This window comes from Cotesia typhae, unplaced genomic scaffold (genome assembly GCF_013202065.1).
Source record: "Cotesia typhae breed Kobodo isofemale line unplaced genomic scaffold, CoteBio_Ctyphae contig_5, whole genome shotgun sequence".
Classification (NCBI taxonomy): domain Eukaryota; kingdom Metazoa; phylum Arthropoda; class Insecta; order Hymenoptera; family Braconidae; genus Cotesia; species Cotesia typhae.
The window spans coordinates 5,440,683-5,460,189 of record NW_027423757.1 but is presented as its reverse complement, the minus strand read 5'-3'; the positions used below and the strand labels follow the sequence as shown (position 1 = coordinate 5,460,189).

General features: G+C 30.3%; 1 protein-coding gene across 14 annotated transcripts in view; it reads right to left on the bottom strand.

Moving 5' to 3' along the window:
• The window catches only part of LOC141531521 (disks large 1 tumor suppressor protein-like), a 309,925-nt gene that overhangs the window by 78,744 nt on the left and 211,674 nt on the right, over positions 1-19,507 (bottom strand). For all 14 annotated transcript variants that reach the window (XM_074249400.1, XM_074249401.1, XM_074249405.1 and 11 more), the window contains one exon: positions 946-981. In XM_074249400.1, the coding sequence (XP_074105501.1) occupies positions 946-981 (36 nt within the window). The remainder of the gene's footprint in view (positions 1-945; positions 982-19,507) is intronic.

Sequence of the window (19,507 nt, the reverse complement as noted above, 5' to 3'; positions counted from 1 at the left end):
TAGATGAAATTTACGCCCGCTATGTTTTAGAGTTTTAGACGAAATTTAAGAAAAACGTACTGGAAAAAGATTTACTTGAATCTAGAAAATTGTCTTTATAAAATTTTTATGATTAAAAAAAATGTGTACTTATATACCCTGTCAAAAAATGAGAGTGAAGCTAATTCTAGAAATTGAAGAAATTATTAGTGAAAAATTTTTTTAAAGATTAAAATTTATTTGTTATACCAAACTTGTATTTTTTAAACAAACAACAGCTAGTTTTTTATTTTTATTTAATTAAAAAATAACAAATTCATTCCGGAAATTTATTAATTTATGCGATTATAATACTTCTAACTTAAAATTGTCAATAACAAAAAGCAAAATTTTTTTAAGGTTTTTCCGTGAATGAAGATAGCTTTTTTTTATGTACTCAAAGAATCGGTTTATAAATGCGGTGAAATATCTTATTCACGCACACATTAAGACACCTCAGATGAATCTAAATGATAAGACAAGATCGATTGCTCGTTTCTTACTCACTTGACACCTTGCTACATTTATCACCTCGAAGCCCCGAATGCACCAGTCGAGTTTTTATTTTCACTATAGAAGAACATTTGTAAGAAAAAAAAAAACAAAAAAAAAACCGCTGAGTCTATTCTCAATTATTCATGAATAATCGACTCAAGTAGCAAACTCCTTTTTTAGTCACAAAATTGTTTTCTTGCAGATAAGCCGTGTTATTTTTCAGCGTTAAAGGTTGTCTAGACAAAGCTTCGTTTTTGTTGAACCCACAGCTTAGCAAAAACTGATAATAAATAATTAAAAAACACCAATAAAAGCCAACTAAATCCATGCACTAAACCTTCTCTGTTTTTCTAAGGAAAAAAAAAAAAAAAAAGAAAAATTGCATGCATTAAAATTACTGGCTATTCATCAAGTATTAATTTTGACGCTTACCTGATCCCCGTCATGTCCTTGCCAGCTGTCATGGCTCTGCAAAAAAAAAGTACCATAAATAATCCGTACTTGAGATCCCTTGAAATTCATGAATATGTTTTACCAACGAGCATCTATAAGCTCTAGAGCGCGAGGAATTTGGGTGAAACAAAAAAAGTCAAGTAGTAACGATATTTCCACAGGTTTTGAATTTTTATTGCAAATATACCATCAATCCGGTGGATTCTATAAAGTGGCGAAAAGCGATATGTGATTGCCTGAAAATCGATACGTTTATTTCACTTTTTCGATATCATATCAGTTCTATATAAATATAAAAATATATTCACATTGAAAGAGATTCCCATTTCCTGCATTGATTATCCGAGCAAGTTTATAATTTGCATTAATATCGGTATCAGAATTTTCATTTTATTTTTGTACATTATATCCTCGTATTTACAATTTTTTTATTTTGTTTTTTAAATTGTATAAAATAACATTTACATTAGTCATAGCTCACGGCCCATAGAAACAAACAAATTCTATGAATATTTATGATTAAATTATTATTTATTATTATATTTTTATATTGTTCGATAAATTTGCCGGTAGTTGAACAAAAAAAATTCAATTATTGACTTACATTTTATGAGTTTAATTTCATAAAAATTTAACTATTATACATTAGTAATCAAATAATCAGAAGACTGTAAAATAAATCTAAAAGTTTATCAAATAAGCTTTAATTTTCAAACTTAATAATTATTCTAGGCTCAAAATTATTTAATTTTTTTACCGAGCCAATGAAAATTTAATTTTGCATTGATTTTAACGATTCTACAATTTTTTGGCAGCTCAGAGAAATTTACTTCCATTTCGACTGCCGAATGGCCTTTATTTATTATTATATTTATTATTATTATTATTATTATTATTATTATTATTATTATTATTTTGTTATTAAATGCTCAGGGGGGTTATCCCCGGAGTCCGATTCTCCGAGGGCCCAGCCTGAGCTCCATCCGTTACTGCTGGACCACTCCGCACAACAAGGCGGTTAGTGATCACAGCAGGCCAAAGTCATTTCCCTTAAGAGACGGAGAGAACCAAGTAAAACAGCCTTCTGCATCCTAACTGCCAAGAACTCAGCTTTTGATGAGCAAGCTGGAACTTTGGCAAGTGAGGATACAAAAGACTGTTTCATCCCTCCTAGGACGCCAACAATCAGGACGACAAGCTTGACACGGTAACCTGGGTAAAGTTTGCCAATTTCAAACAGGAGATCCTGATATATTTGTCTTTTGTGCTCTTCTTTGGCTGAGATGTTGTATTCAGCCGGGGCCGAGAACTCAATGACATAAATGTCACGAGTGGCCTTGTCGAAGAGCACAATATCAGGTTTGTTGTGATCTATCCACCGGGTTGTTGCAAATGGCATGTTCCAATAAATTTTGCAACTGTCATTCTCAACAACCTGGGGAATATCTCCTGGCAAATAAGGCAGCACTGGTATCACGTCAATACCGTAGCAATGACGAAGATAGTAGTACAGTACTCTCAGGGCAGCATTGTGACGTTGGATATATGCACCTCTCGCCAGCACTGGACATGCCGACAAAAGGTGCATAAGCGTCTCCGGATGTTGTCTACACCTCCTACAGGACGTGTCCGGAAGCTGCACCTGGAGCACCTTGCTACGGTACTCAAGAGTGTTAATGACACCATCTTGGCAGGCAAATATGAACCCTTCAGTCTCGGACATCAGGCCCGCTGACTTTAAGAAGGAAAACGTCAGCTGGATGGACAAGCCATGATCACGCACGTGTTTAAAGAACACGCTGTGCATGGACTTGTCCATCAGTTCGCCAAGGAGTAGTTTTTCCTCGGCGTTCCTGATGACGCTCTTAAATTCCTCCTTTCGGAGTTCCATAAGAGCGTTTATTTCTCCAAGACCAAGGGTTCTTGCCGCATATATTGCTGCCTTATACAAGAATGACCCCTTATGCGCATTTTCATGTTTATGTACAATTTGCATAAGAAAGTCATCCTCGTCTGCAGTGAAATTGACAACTTCGTGAGTTAAACCCAGGACCAAACGGTCGTGAAGCCGCTCCAAACTCTGCAAACCTCTCCCACCGATGGACCGGGAGAGGTATAACCTGGCGACTGATGAATTGGGGTGCATGCTCCGATTCATATTAATGATCTTACGGGTTTTGATGTCGAGATCTCGTAAATCCTTTCGGGTCCATTTCAGGACACCGAAAGAGTATAGTAAGACTGGGACAGCGAGCATGTTAGTAGCTGAGACTTTGTTTTTGCCGGAAAGTTCGGAGGACCAAATTATTATTATTATTATTATTATTATTATTATTATTATTATTATTATTATTATTATTGTTATTATTATTATTGTTATTATTATTATTATTATTATTATTATTATTATTATTATTATTATTATTATTATTATTATTATTATTATTATTATTATGAGTTTTACTTGTATACCAATTTTGGCTTTTACAAGGCTGATTTGTCAGGCAATCAAGGGTGATTGTCTCAGCGTCTTCACATATAGTTTATTCTCTCTATTATCATCGTATGTTCCTCGCTTTTTTATATTCAACACAATCTTTCAACCCTCATCCACTTTTTATTATCAACATATTTCACTATCTCTCCATTTTTTTATTATCAACATTTTTTGCACTCTCTTTTAATATTATCAATATATTATTCTTGCACATATCTTTTATTACTCTCGATGCGGCTGTGGACCGACTTATGCTTTTCTGTACTGCATTTACCCCCGACGGTTGGTGTTGGAACTATTCTAACAACCGTCGGGGCTCGAACCCTCGCCTCACGGCATGATGTGCGACCGAACTAACGGGATAATGATAGTCCGCTCGGCCATCATGCCGCTTTATTATATTTATTAATAAATATGTAAATTTCTCTTTATGACTTATGACTTATGGCAATAAACCTATAATTTCGGTGGATCGTTTCTGTTCGCCGGACGTTCATCTGACGATATATGGGTGTTTATTAATCCGGTGAGGCAAGTTGAGATTGAATGGACAGTGGGCATAAATGCTGGTTTATCAAATTGATATAAACAATATATTAGGTCTGATTTGATTTATTATATGTATGTATGGTGAGTGGTTTATAAACCGACATGTTCATCTCTTTCGTTTGGGGTTTATCGGATACGCGTGCCACCGGAAGTATAAAGCTCGTTCGTTCGCGTACAATAGTCGCGGCGGTACTATATACTAGGTCGGGTTAATGCTGAACCGCATTGTTAGATTTATAGCGACAATATAAGCGAGCTCGAGCCACGTTGAAACATACTATGCTCTATGGCATTTCACAGTGTCTATAAATATATTTCTGTAAGATTTTTATTATTATAAAGAGTGAGTACAGCCTTCGCCCTTTTATAATAATGGAGGTTAAATACTTTTTCATCCACTTTCAAAATTATACGCGTAATGTTTCATTTCAATGGCGATATGAAATTACGAATCGCTCCAATTTAAAGTCCGAATGAAAATATGCTAAGATAAGTAATTAATTTATTCTTTTGTTGCAATATAAGTTTTAAAACATTTTCAATTGTGTACTTGCATTGGAAATCGAATACATTTTTGCTGGTGCTTTTTTATAGTTTTGATTTTTTAGCTGGTATTTTTATTAAAATTTTTACTAATTGATTGTTTTTTACAATCAATATTGGGGATAGAATTTTTTTTTCTGAAATATCAGAACGTAATTAAAGACGACTGGACTTGTCATTGCAAATGATATCGATGATGAAAAGAGTGACTTTTTTACAAAAAATACCATCAGAACTAGAAAATCTGGTTTAATGATAATGGAAAAATTTTTTGAGCTCAAGGACAATTAAAAAAAATACCAGAAATTTTTTGAATAAGTTTATCAGTGAATATATTTCTTATAAAAATTATTAATGAGCCGAGATTGTAATTGATTAATAAAACTTTTAGCCAATAAATTTTTCTATTAACATAGTATGGAAAAAATCAATGAACTTAAGTTGAAAAAAATTAAATGATATATTTATTAAAATCAAAAATTACTAAAAATTGAGAAAACAGAAATTTTTCATGATATAAAATTTTTAAAACATTCATTAATTAATAAAAACATTCTATGCGTAATAATTATATTTAGAATTATACAATGAGGTCAAGTCTGGTCATTGCTATCTTCAAAGCCCGTCTTGTTAATTAAATAACTAAATTCATGGTTATTATCGTTAATCAGCCGCGTTAATCTGTTACTGTCACACTTATTTAAAACTCTTTCATAAATTAAACGTCAGCGCTTTAACAGTATCGTCCAGTACTTTAATAATTTAAATCTCCCATTACAAAGTACTTATGTCAACGGTACTTAGTAGTAACTGCTGCTCATAATAATTAAAAAAAAAAAAAAATAATAATTAATTTGAAATTTTCACTGTCGTAGTTATCTTATTCAAATTTCCATTGGCATATAATTAAAACTGAGCACACAAGAAACCTAGTATTTTCGCGCATCGTAAAACACAAGCACAAGACTAGAGAAGCTATTACTCCGTACATTAATTAATCGAGAGACACATCTTCATAGTTAAGAAACCATCGCCTATATCCTACATACAAGACGCGTTTCCTACCACATACACTCCCTCTCTACTTGTGTATTTCTCTACTTCATCCTTAACTTGTTTATCGTTCAGTTTAACTTTGCTCTCGAAAGTTTAATTTGCGTCGAGTATTCAGCTCCTAAATTTCTCTAAAATCATTATCATTATTATCATAATCCCTATCATTATTATTATTATTATCATTAAAAATGTTTTTCTAAAAAAAAACATAAAGCATTCTTCAAGCATGTATTAACAAAATCAGTATTATATTCCAAGGAAAAAGTAAATAATAAAAACTCAATTTTACGACCTAGAACTCTATCAAAGGGCGCCTTTGACGATAAAGATTCTTAATAGATAACTGCAGGGCTATTTACTTAGGAATGTAAACATTTATTCTGCAAACATATGCCTGTATATTATTATATTACATTAAATGGAACAAGGGAAGGTTATTAAACTTCAATGTTAGACAGCTTCAGGGAAATAATTCGGTGACTTCAATATATTACTTTTTAGTGAAGTCTCATTTTTGCTTGTAGAGAGGAAAAAGTTTTTGTTGAAGAAGGAACCTCCTTGACTGAAGATAATATTTAGAAAAATGAAAATTTTCTTATCTCAAGAAAATTTTTTCTGTTTAAACAATTCAGGTCTTTTGAAAAATTCATTTTTTCTGTATATTAATAATGAAAAAATAATGATTACACTTTCAAGTTTAAAAGGTGGTAAATTTTTAATAAACTTTGCTTTTTTTTTTTATTAACTTAGCGTATTATTATCAAATAGAGTAATAAATAATGCTAGTTAGTTAATTATCCTAGCAGTTAGTTAATTATTCCGAAGTTTGATCATGTTGACCAAGAACAAACTTAAATCCTTTAATGGTTATTTACTTACATCAAAAATATTTGAATGTTTTATTTCACTAAGAAGCTTATAAATTTTATCACAAAAAACCAGCATGACAATATAATCATTTGATAACTTGATCCTTAAGTCCTGAACAGGGTCATGGGGATGAAACAAAAGTTGAGAAATTTTTTATGTATTCACCAAGTATAGAATGACAATGAAAATTTTTTTCTCATTGAGATGGAAAGAAAAGAATATCGATGTGGGTAAAAAGTTATTCTACGTAATTTAAAAAGGTCGATTTCATTAAATGAAATATAAAAATTCTGACGTTTCAGGCCTTTTATAAATCTTAAAAATTGAACGATAATCTATTACTTAGAAAACTGAAAAATACAGTTTAATACCAAGTCAAAAAAACTCAAAAAAATGTCAATAAAATAATTAAAATACCGGGAGGTCAAATTACTGTACTGGGCTTTGACCTAGAAATTATTTTTTTATCAAACAAATAAACAAACTCACATTCAAATTTATGATAGTTAGAATTAATTTTATTAGTTCATTCTCTTAACCATTATTATTATTATTTTTTATTTATGAACTAGATTTAGTTCAGCTATGGTTATCGAAACCGATTCCGGTGAAGCAGAGTCGGTCGGTTTGATTAAACAGGAGCCATTTCTTGGATGGATAAGGCATAATATATACTCCGGATGTTTGAGCTTTCTGGCTCGATTGCATGAGTAGATCGAGAAACAAAATTTACGACAAGCATACTTGAGATTTCTCATATTATATTACATTACGACTTGAAATGATATCCCTTAAACATATTCCATAGATAAATTTCATATAATTTTTAGCTCATACATTGAAATTAATTAAATTCGAGTATTAAAAGCTCGTAATCACGGACTACAAGTTTTTGTTAATTAACGGAAGACCTTTATATTTTTTGTGTTGCTTTCTCAACAAAGCAAAAACTTTAAGATTTCTGATGAGTCATTTAATGAGTGAAAGAAACAAAAAGTCTTTTTGTTCTCAGTTTTCTTTTTTGACGATGAAACAAAAACGTTTACGTCACGTTTATTAATTAAGGTCAGAGTTTTTCAATTTTTTGTTTTATTAATTAAACTAGTCCGTGGGCACTCGGGGTTACTAGACGTCTGTAAATGATTGAATGAAGCATCGGGAGAAATTTATTGATCAATATTTCAATTGTTTTGGAATAAAAACATGAAATCGCTTTTCGATGATAAAGATTGTTTGGAATAAAAAAATTTTATTTCACAGAAAATTAAAAAAAAAAACAGATTTTTTTCGTGTTTAGTTTTCATTTTTAAAGCAGAATTGATTGCGTGTATAAGGGAGTTTAACTGCTATAGACTCAATAAAATATAGTGTTCAATTTAAATTTTATTACTTTCGTTCAAACAATCCCAACAGACTACAATGACCTTTTTTTATTTATATTTGCGCCTTCTTTTTTTAATTGTTAACATTTTCTACCTCCACTGCTCTTTATAATCGGTACGCTTCATTAGTGATTTATGTATTCATTAAAATCAAATTAATCAATGACTAAATTATTTCATGTATTATTTCTTCTAATTATTCATCAATCGATTAATCATTCCCTTGTTTAATTAATTATGACTCATTAATATTTTGTTATTATTAAAAATAAATATTAAAATTTTTAATTTAAAATTATTGTCGTAAAAACAATCCACTCTTATAATTTAAATTAAATATATGAAAGTATATCATGTAAGCAAACTATTCATTACATGATTGGTCAAATATATCATAAGCATGAAATAATTAAATAAAATAAAGTGCTTACAAAATATTTTTAATAAAAGCTCTATAGCTTATTAAAATTAATTAATTAGTTGCGTAAACAATAATTACCATCACATTTTTGTCGTAAAAAATTTTCCTATTCAATACCTTTATCTGATTTGTAGGTAACTATTTTGCAAGCGTCTGACTTTACATATGCTTCGACTACTCGATTATTTTTGATCGATCAAACTTAGATCATAACTATAATTTGATAACTCACAAAACTATTAAACTATTAATTAACTTTCGATATAACATTTAGATAAAAATAGTTGTTACGGTTATAAACTACTTAAGCGATAGGGTAATTACAAAACTTAATTGCGCGAGATTAAATCATTTTAATTGAGAACATAATTCAGACGATAGCAATCAGTTATAAACAAACTTTATGATTATAATACAAATATAAATACAAGTACTAATATTTAGGGATGAATGTAGGCTTACGTATGCAAATAGTGCTTTAATATGAATAATTTAATCGCGGATCGCGGAGACAATCGAATTAATCGAAAATTGGATGATAAATAGTAAAAACTTGAATATTATATGGGGCTTATTAACTCTGGATGTGGAACAAGCACTTTAAGGAAGTAAAACTCTGATACACTCATGAATAAATGTACTCTCTTGTGAAGTGAAACTCACCCGCTAGCTAAAATAACTCAGAGAGTCTAGACGTTGCCCCCTGGCCCGTTGTACTGTTGAAGACTTACAATCCCTATCAAGCTTATCTTTCTTCATGCCTTCAACTGTTACTCGGGCTACTTCTCCTACTACTATGCTGCATTCAACCGATTATTTGGTATGGCTCTAGGTTTTCGTCACCCAGCAGTCGAGATACCAGATGGTTCCACATTTATTCCCCCTATCACCCCCTTACCTTCGTATGTACGTATATATCTATACTGTGTACTGTATACTGTACTCTTGGCATTTCCGTTATCGTTCTTCGTATCGTCGAACCGTCTCATGAACCGGATATATATGTTTCATTCCAGTTTATATATATACCTACTATTGTCCTGTATGGCAGTGGCACGTATTGTCCATACAGAAAAAGTATAAAAATGAAAAAACCTCAAACCCATTTATCTCTTATATTTATAAAAGATCCAATGAAGTATTTGGTTTTATTTTTTTTTAAATTGAACTGTTTTATTGTTGATGCAATATATTGCTCTAACAAAAGTGGTGGAAAAAAAAAAAAAAATAGAGAAAAGAAAATAAATAGGTCCTCGACAAGATGAGATTTTTAAAAATTTTTTTCGCATAAAATTTGCTGATATTGAATTTTTCAATGTGAAAAATTTATTTTGATAATGAAGATAAAGGTGTTAGTCATAAAAAAATTTGTTTTCCGAAAGATGTACGAAGTCTTGTATAATGAAAAATGTGAGTGAAAAATAATTTATTAATTTTTTTTACTTTTATGTAGTAAAGAGGTAAAAGGATAAAGAATTTTAATTTCAAATATTCCGAGCTCCTGCCTAATTAGCTTAAACATTTTTGAATATTTCCATAATAGCAGCATCGTTGAAATAATTTTCTGTCATTCATCGGTATAACTTTTCCTCAAACAGTATGCAAATTACTTAAACATGTTTTTTTTTTTTTTTTAAATAATTTTATCAAAGTGAGCTTATTTTTTGTTTATAATTTTTTCACAAATCTTAATTCACTATCAATTGTTCACATTCAGAGACTAATTGCAATGAAATAAAAATAAATTGAGAATTCGTTGAAATAAACGTTTTATTTTAAAGGAAAAATAAATTAAAATGGAAAAATCTTGTTGTCATTAGTAAACTTGGTAAAGTGAACCTGTTCAATGTTAAAAATAAAGCGAAAATTTAATCAATAAGAAGTAGAACTTTTTTTGTGATTCATAAAGAAAGAACAGTGTAAGAAGAAAATAGAGAGAAAATAATGAAGACTCAGAAAAAAAAGAAATTATAAAGTAGAAGATTGTGATTAGTTATTATTGGTAATTACTGGGAACCATTTATCCCATTTCCAATGATTTCTCAATTAAATATATCATTGAGACGGTTGGGTTTTACAGCGCATACGACTGGAGATCTTCCAACGGAGATAAGAAAGGGGCCGAGGACGAGAATGAGAGGTAAAAAGAAGAGACAGATACTTGAGTTTTCTCAATAGAATTACCCGTACTATCGACACCAGACGACATCTTCCTGCACGGTAGGATGCACTTGCCTGTGCAAGATCTCCTGAACGACGTCGGCGTGAGACGTCGCGCGTAACAACCATCAGAGCCAATAATCATGCTCCAGTGAATTTAAAATCTTCTACTACCACCTTTTTATTCTATTTTATTTTATTTTATTTTGTCTTATTTTATTTCATATAATATCACTTAAACTATTTCACCAGAGACATTAAATTTAATAGACTCTAATTCAGTTCCAGCGCTGTTACTCGAGTTATTTTTTAGACAGCGTCACTGAATATTGTAATATTTTTGAATAATAAAAGAATAATATTACGGTAAATTGCAAACGCATCGATTCTCGGTCCATCTGAGTCAATTGGTTGCTTCCAACACCCTTGAGACGTCGAGACAACAAGGCAAAATCTTACAGTTTCGTTTTATTTCACTTAAACTCCTGGCACTCTGCCCTTTTAGTACATTCTAGTGTCAATTTGCCTTTTTATTATTTTTTCACTTGCTCTTTTATTGCGAGCGTGCATTTTTTCTACGAAAATTATTTTGAAATATTAGAAAACTTTTTGAATATTTTCAAGTAAAATTGGATTTTTTATATTTAAAAATAATTGACCTGAAAGACGTTGGCTTTTTCTAAATTTCAAAAAATTTGTCAGTGAATATTTTTCATAGATACAATGAGTTAATTACATTATTTAAAAATTTACGAGTTAACATAATGTATCATTTGATAAATATAAACATGAATGCATTCTTATAGAATTTTATTTCAATTGAAAATCAAAATAAAAAATTATTTTGAAGCTTATCAAAATTGAATATTTATTTTTGTAAACTCCTCAGAAAAAATAATAAAAAATTTATGACTCAAAAAACGGTTCAATGTTAAAAGTTAAAATTTTTAGTGAATTCAATCGACAAAGTAACAAATAAAATTTTTATTTTTTTTTTTATAAAGTGACACATTCATCTTTGGTTAAGGTCCAACATGGGTTACACCGGAAACCAGACTTAAAAGAAGGTAAGAACACGATTCTTAAAGCAAAAGCTCAGCAACAATAGCATTTTCAAAAGCCCTTGAGTGAATTATGAGGCACTAAAAAGGTGTTATAGTTACGAGTTTTCCCTCTACTTCTACATCTATAGAATTCTATATTTTTTACTGTCTCTAAAGCTTCAAAATATAAAGATAAATGTATCCGTTTTCAACTTTTTCATGCTCATAAATAAGTTTTTTATTAACTAAATTCTGTTTATTATTTTATGAGTGATTAAGCCTTGAAAAAAAAATTGAACTTTGATTTTACTTTAGATGTAAGTAGTAAATGATGAATTTGGATTTGAATAACAGTAACTCGACTTGAATGACAAATAGATTGATAGTGTATAATAATATGATACTGCGGTACGTCACGAATATCAGACAAATAAAGTATAATGAGCCACGATATTTCCGGGATTATCGACCAAACAAGTTTCGTCTAAAAATAAATAATGGTCAAGGACAGAATGTTTACCATGCTTCCGACTATTACTAAACTATCTCTAAGTGTTATTTAGATTCTTAGTTTATCGATTGTCTCAGGTTTATTACTCATTACTCATTACTCATCACAGCAACAACCCCGCAATTGAAGCATATAAATACTAGGGTGGGTCAAAAAAATCGAATAATTTATTTTTGACTTTATACTCTGAAAAATAGGTTCGTAGACACCTAAAAAGAATTCTCTCCAAGTATAAGCTCTTAATTATAACGGGAAGGTCCTCCGCTTTGCGGGTTTCTATTTTTTTCGAATAATCAGATAAAAAAATTTATATCTCGCTTCCAACTGCTTGGAAAAATATTCCGTGGCATAGATTTTGTGAGAAATTGAATGCTTTACAAAAAAGGTCTCTTATGACTTTTTCAAAAACTCAACCGATTAAAAGATATTCATAGTTGAAGTTTGGCTATTTTAAGGAAAATATTCGTTTTTATTATGAATTTTATAAGTCGATGAAAAAAATTATTTCGGATTGCGGAACTCATGATTTTGTAGGAAATTTACTGCTCTACAAAAATGGTCTCTTATGATTTTTTGATTAAGTGAAGCCGTTACGAGATATTCATCGTCAAACATTAACGAATATCAATATTTCCAGTTTTTGATCAATAATTCGATAAATTTTAATTTAAACTATGAGTTTCAGGAAAATTTACATAAATTTGAGTTTCGATCGATAAAGAAATGTTATAAACAATTTTTTTAATATTGTTTTCAGTCTTGAGCTTGTTTGATTGCATTAAAACAAGAAATTAGAGCATTTTTTTCGACATATAGCCAATGATTAGTTTAATTTGAAGTGAATGACATATTTCTTTGTCAAATTTAATATGAAAAGTATTGAATCAAGTGAGAAACAACCAGTATTTAACTTTTTTATAGATAAATTTTTTATTGAATTATCAATTGCAATATAATTGTCTATATTTTTAACATAACAGTACGCTATTACTATAAATAATTTCTTTTATTACAATTTGGGAATGTTTTTGATGTTCTTTGACAACTTGCAATAAGTACTGGAATTGTTCTTCATTTTTGTCAAGCATTGATTATATTCACTGACTAATGCAACAGCTCGCTCTGCTGAATCATTGACAACTTTTAGTTGTTGAAAGTATTCTTTATTTTCGAGATAACTCTCATTAGTAGGCCATAATTCAACATCGACATCAAGAAAGTCATACGGTAGATCGAAGATTTTGAAAAGATTTAATGACTTTTTAGACACAAAGTCACTCAGAGTTCTCTGCGCCAATGAATTCAAATCTTTTTAGCAATTACAAATCTTTTAGCTTTAGAATCTGTACCTTCACGAGTATTAACAGCTTCAACAATACGTTTTTTTACTTCTAATGGAACGCCATCGTCAAACAGTGATAAAATGGCAAGTTCATCGCTCAAATACCATAAGTGCGAAATCATTTTTTCACACGTAGCTGAAGAAATCAAAGGATTGATATGTTTGTACTCCAATAAATTTTTCATAAACTGCAAGTCATGATAAGCAGCAGTTGTTGCAGAAGTTGATGAAAACCAAGCTTTTAAATACAATGTGACTATAAAAATACAGAAATGACGAAGACCATGCAATTCTTTCTGAGAGAGTTTGAATTCATCTCTGAATAGATACATTTTCAAACTATAAATGGCCTTAGCCATCCATCTAGCATGATGAACAGCACCAGGACGTTTGAAAGAAATCTTTTCTTGAGGCATTTCTCCAAGGAAAATCAATGATAATTCCAATAATTCTTTATCTAACTTATTATAACATTTCTTTATCGATCGAAACTCAAATTTATGTAAATTTTCCTGAAACTCATAGTTTAAATTAAAATTTATCGAATTATTGATCAAAAACTGGAAATATTGATATTCGTTAATGTTTGACGATGAATATCTCGTAACGGCTTCACTTAATCAAAAAATCATAAGAGACCATTTTTGTAGAGCAGTAAATTTCCTACAAAATCATGAGTTCCGCAATCCGAAATAATTTTTTTCATCGACTTATAAAATTCATAATAAAAACGAATATTTTCCTTAAAATAGCCAAACTTCAACTATGAATATCTTTTAATCGGTTGAGTTTTTGAAAAAGTCATAAGAGACCTTTTTTGTAAAGCATTCAATTTCTCACAAAATCTATGCCACGGAATATTTTTCCAAGCAGTTGGAAGCGAGATATAAATTTTTTTATCTGATTATTCGAAAAAAATAGAAACCCGCAAAGCGGAGGACCTTCCCGTTATAATTAAGAGCTTATACTTGGAGAGAATTCTTTTTAGGTGTCTACGAACCTATTTTTCAGAGTATAAAATCAAAAATAAATTATTCGATTTTTTTGACCCACCCTAATAAATACCATCGATCATTATATTTAATAGCTTAACTAAATAGTTAATTTTTGTGTACCTTCCTGCAGTTTATGACTTAGATCGTTATTGCCGCCATATTATTATTATTATTGTCCCTTTTATATAGCTATAGTTGGTAAGTCTTGACTGTACTAGCTGGTCATCAGGGTCGTCAAACACAAGCAATGTCCACAGTCGTAAAATACATAGGACATCAATCAACAGTCGAAGTGACCGAGAAATTAGGGCTTTCAATGCATTTCGAATCGTAGTGTACTGAGTTGAGCACTATACCGTAGGAGCAGAGGGTTATGGATGTTGATTCATGATATTAATTTTCACAGTCGAGTGATGGGCAAACGACATTTCATGTTAAATCGTTTACGATGTGAGTTTCGTTGTGACACAAGTCAAGTCAAAAACAAACTCGACCAACCATTAAAGCTTCCTTGCGTTTTATCTTATTTATGGTCTACGGTGTACACCGTTTTAATTTCATTTTTCGATAAATTATTTCTTGCTTAGTGAATGTTCTGACGTGGTTGCTATGTTAATATTTTATTTCAGTGTAGTTATTAACTTAGATTTTTACTGTCGGGTTTCGAATAACATTATTGTATTTATGTATGCAAGAAAATAAGAGAGCTTTAAAAAATGTTTCTGAGACAAAAAATTTTTTTAGACTTCGTTTTGGGTTGACTTATTTTTAGAAATTGCTTAAAAATGATTTTTTATTCTTTAATAAATGGTAACTTTATAAAACGAGATATTTTAACTGTAGTTCACGAAGCTTACGAAAGTTTTGTTGTAATATATGTAACAATTTTAACTTTGATTTTTGTCAGAGCTAAACAGGATTTTCATGAAATTGTTTTTCCATACATTTTTAATTAAAACAGAAATATTTTGTTGAAAATGACTATAACCGGAAACTTGTCTAACCAATTAAAAAGTTTAGATGAAAAACTAGTATTTTGATTTTTTTGTTCATGAAAATCAAAAAACAAAAGAGTCAAAAATAAGGCAGAAAAGAGCAGACATCTGACTACTTTTTTGGTTGCTTTAAGCGAATTAATTACTGTAAAAAAAATATTTTTGAAAATTAGATTTGCAGTTTATTGTAAAAATAATGAAAATTAAAAAAATTGACAAACATTTTTAAAAATTGTAATGTAAAAAATCCTAAAGGTTGTCAAAAATCAGTCAATGAATTATTGAACATATTATTTTCGATTTATCTAATATCAATATTAACACCAATAAAAAATGGAAATGAGATGAGAAAATAAACTTTGAACCTTGATAGAATATGTAGAACAAAATTTTCAATAAACAGTTTGCCCAATAGCTAGTAATACTAATTAATTTTCGAAATAATAAAGGGAAGTAATAAAGACGATATTGGATGTGTCGATGATCGATTGAATAGTAAAAAATGATTTGGTGAAGCCACATTGTGTAGTGACGAGGTTACAAAGTTCGAAATGTTAATTGAATAGTGTATAACACAGAGAGTAGCAAGACAATATATAACGATGTATCACGGACGTGTACGGTACAAAGCCCTTTCTGTAGACGAAATCCAATAGCCGCTGCTGGTGAAGTACCAGAATCATTCGATGAGTTTGATACACCCATCTCCACTCACCTCCAGCTCACCTATCTTCTATGCCTTTGCGTGCTTGTGCTGGAGTACGTATTATTATATGTTACGTATCAGGTGGGATATTGTCCTCATAGAATCCTACTATGCTTGTCAGTAGACACTATAACCACGGTATAGTGAACTATGCGTTAACCGCGCTGTTTCTATTGGCACCTATTCAATTTCCAATTAGATTGTCAATTGACACGTTCATTTTAATATTTCGTTGTTGTTGTTTTTAAATTTATTCAAAGCGAGTTAATTGAGTAAGAAGGGAAAGAGATGTAGAATTAATTAAATTTTGATTAAAGTAACAACGATAAATGCTAGTCATAAAGACCATAATAAATAAGGTTGACGTGAATTAAAAAAGCTGTAGGACATTTAGAAAAGCAAGAAAATTAGTGTGTCAGAGGAGAAAAGTTGTTTAAGTCTGGGATTTTTAATCTTTTAAAATTTAACATGATACCTGAGAGAAACATGACGGGCTCCCCATTTTTAGAATGGTAATTTAAGAATAAGATGTATGCCTAGACGATAAAAGTAATGAGATCCATTATAACGACGTGAGTTTTTCCCGGGAGATGTACGCTTCGCTTTTACAGTTTTACATTTTTTTACCAGGTACGGTTACTTATTTTTTTTTTTTTTTTTTTGTATTTCACTGCCTCTTATTCTCCTTGTTCCACTTGTGCTTGTATCGTACTTGTGTTTCTTATATTTGAACTTTTTTGTTCTCAGGTATTAATAAAACAAAAAATAAAAGCAATAAAACAAAAGGAATTAAAAATAGGTTGCTTTTATTTTCCTATTCTTGTGTTATGTAGCTGGGCCGAACAATGTCGGAGCCACGCACGCTTTAGATTTATACAACCTGCCGCCTTTGTGAAGTACTTTGCGTTAAATACTCTCAACATGAAACCGCCTACTACTTCAAAGTTAAAATCAAAGTTTTAAAACAAAATAAAACTTTAACGACTTAATACAGATTCCTTTTAAAACATTAACTATATTATTTTCGTTTTTGTTATTTTAGATGTGTTACAAAAATTAACACCGTCCCCGCGTTATTAAATTTTTGAATCATGTGCTAATTAGTTTTATTTTACACAGAAAAATTTTTTTAAGGTGCGAAAAAAATTTTTTATTATTTTTCATCAAATTAGCAAATTTTTTTTTTGTGTTAATATCGTGTTTCAAGAATTATAATGCTTTGAAACTTAAAGACATTGTAAAGTTCATAAACACCTAATAGAAAAAAAATTTTTTTTTTTTTTTTTTTATAGAGTATCCTATAGAGAGAAAGAGAAACATACAAACAATTCTATATTGGCATTGGTAATTCTTATCCCGATACAAATATTATTTATAAGCACGGATTTGTTCAGGGTGTTGCTTCGGGATAACATTTTTTTTTATTGGGACAGATTTTTTGTGAAGCAAGTTTTTAACGTGGTTTCGTGTTGATAAAAGTTATTTGAAGAAAAATGGTGGTAAAATGGTGTGTTATTTTTATAGCGAAACGAGAATCAACGAGCGTATGAAATTGTGTGACACCTTGTGGGATAAATTGAACAAAAAGTAGGTCAAACTTTAATAGCGGCAAACGGTTGTGATAGTGGACAATTGGAAGATCGGGTGTGCAGAAAAAGTATACAAGATAAAAAACTTATCCTCATGTACTTGATAATTGAATTAAATATATATTCCTCTAAACTGTTTCCTTATTGTGTTATTATATGTATATATTGTATTTTCCGATCCTTTTTATATTTTTATTTATATCGATATTGATATTTACCAAACTCACTTAATTTAATTAATGTAAATAAACCAGCCAATTTATTAAGTAAAAAAATATGTAATGGGTAAATGTGAGTTAGCCCTTGATGCGGACTCAAAAGTTTTTTCATACTATCAGGAGTTCCGAGAGGTATATTACAACGATAGTAATATTTAGCTGGAAACGTTGCGAGATCTAATGAGAAATATTTACCAGATCGGAGTTTGGGTCAGAGGTAAATGCAGAAAATAGTAAAACTATGTGTCAAAGTTTTTGGACAAGCAAACATACCAGATGAGGCCACCGGACCGTGAGGTAAACCTTTGCGCGGCCAAAAAGCCGCAATCTTCGCAGTCTCCGCAGCTTTTTATCGTTAAAGCCCATCCCCATGAAGACGGGCGCCACACGTGATCCGCATTGATACTCCAGTTTGATAACTCCCGTATCTCTAAATGATAACGCTCAGGAGTTTATGCAGTCTCCACCTGACATATAGATTTAAATTTCTTCACTCTCTCCCTCAGATACTTTATTTTATCTTACATTCATGTATTATATTACTCTGCTTCAAATTATAAAAACACTCGCACGTGACTTGTTTATTTTATTATTTAACATACATTTTGTAGTTAATAATTAATTATTAATTATTATACGTTATCCTTGTTCCCTTAAAACTTGTGACTTATGACTTTTAAATTAAAACGTCAATCACTTTTTTGAGCACGTGACAACTGTTCAAAACTTATTTTACAAAATAAAAAACACCCACTAAACATTTTTTGAGCATCAAAAATTTTAAGGTCACATTTTTACTCTATAAAATTTTTCTACTTAAAATTTTGATTTAGTATTTAATTTTGAGAGATACATGAGTATGGGCTCAGCGATCCTGCGGGTCGCAATTCACGCGAGTGACTGTCGTTTTGCTTGATAGCTTCAGTTATGCTGGAGGGATGCTGCTAGGTAGGGTGAACAGCGCAAGATCTACCCCCACACGGAAGCACCCTTTCCCCTACGAATCAGTTCTACAGAAGTACTCTATTTTACTCATACAACTCAAATCGCATATTTGCATGTTTTTTTTATCAATCAATCTTTTAGCGTATTCATTATTATCATTTAATTGTCAATTTATTAATTAAAAACTATCTAAAATTTAATCTCTTTGATTATTATTTTCAATCAAGAGAATTACAATATTTATTAGATATATTATTATAAATTTAAAAAAATTGCAAAATGTCGCTAATTTATAAAAATTTTTTGTATAATTTTCATTTCGTATTTGTTAATAATTCATTTGTAATCAGAAAAATAAAAATTTCGTATTTACTAATTAATTTCGAGAAATAAACTGACAAGACTAATTAAAGAAATTTTTCTTGATGCAATGATTATTTCCACAAACATTTGTTCGCTTATTTAAACTTGATCTTAATACACATTTAATATATTCATATAATTTGATCAAAGTTTGTTATTTTTGTTAACCCAACGAGCTGTTTATTTTTGTATAGTTTCATACACGGAAAGTTAACAGATGTTGTGAATAAAATTATCATTATTTGTAATTTAAACAGAGGTGAAAATGCAAGCTGAGTTTCAGATGGCGGCATGAAATCCTCGTTATAAGTGAGATAATATCCGTTATAACTATTGTATAGGATTATAACAACATA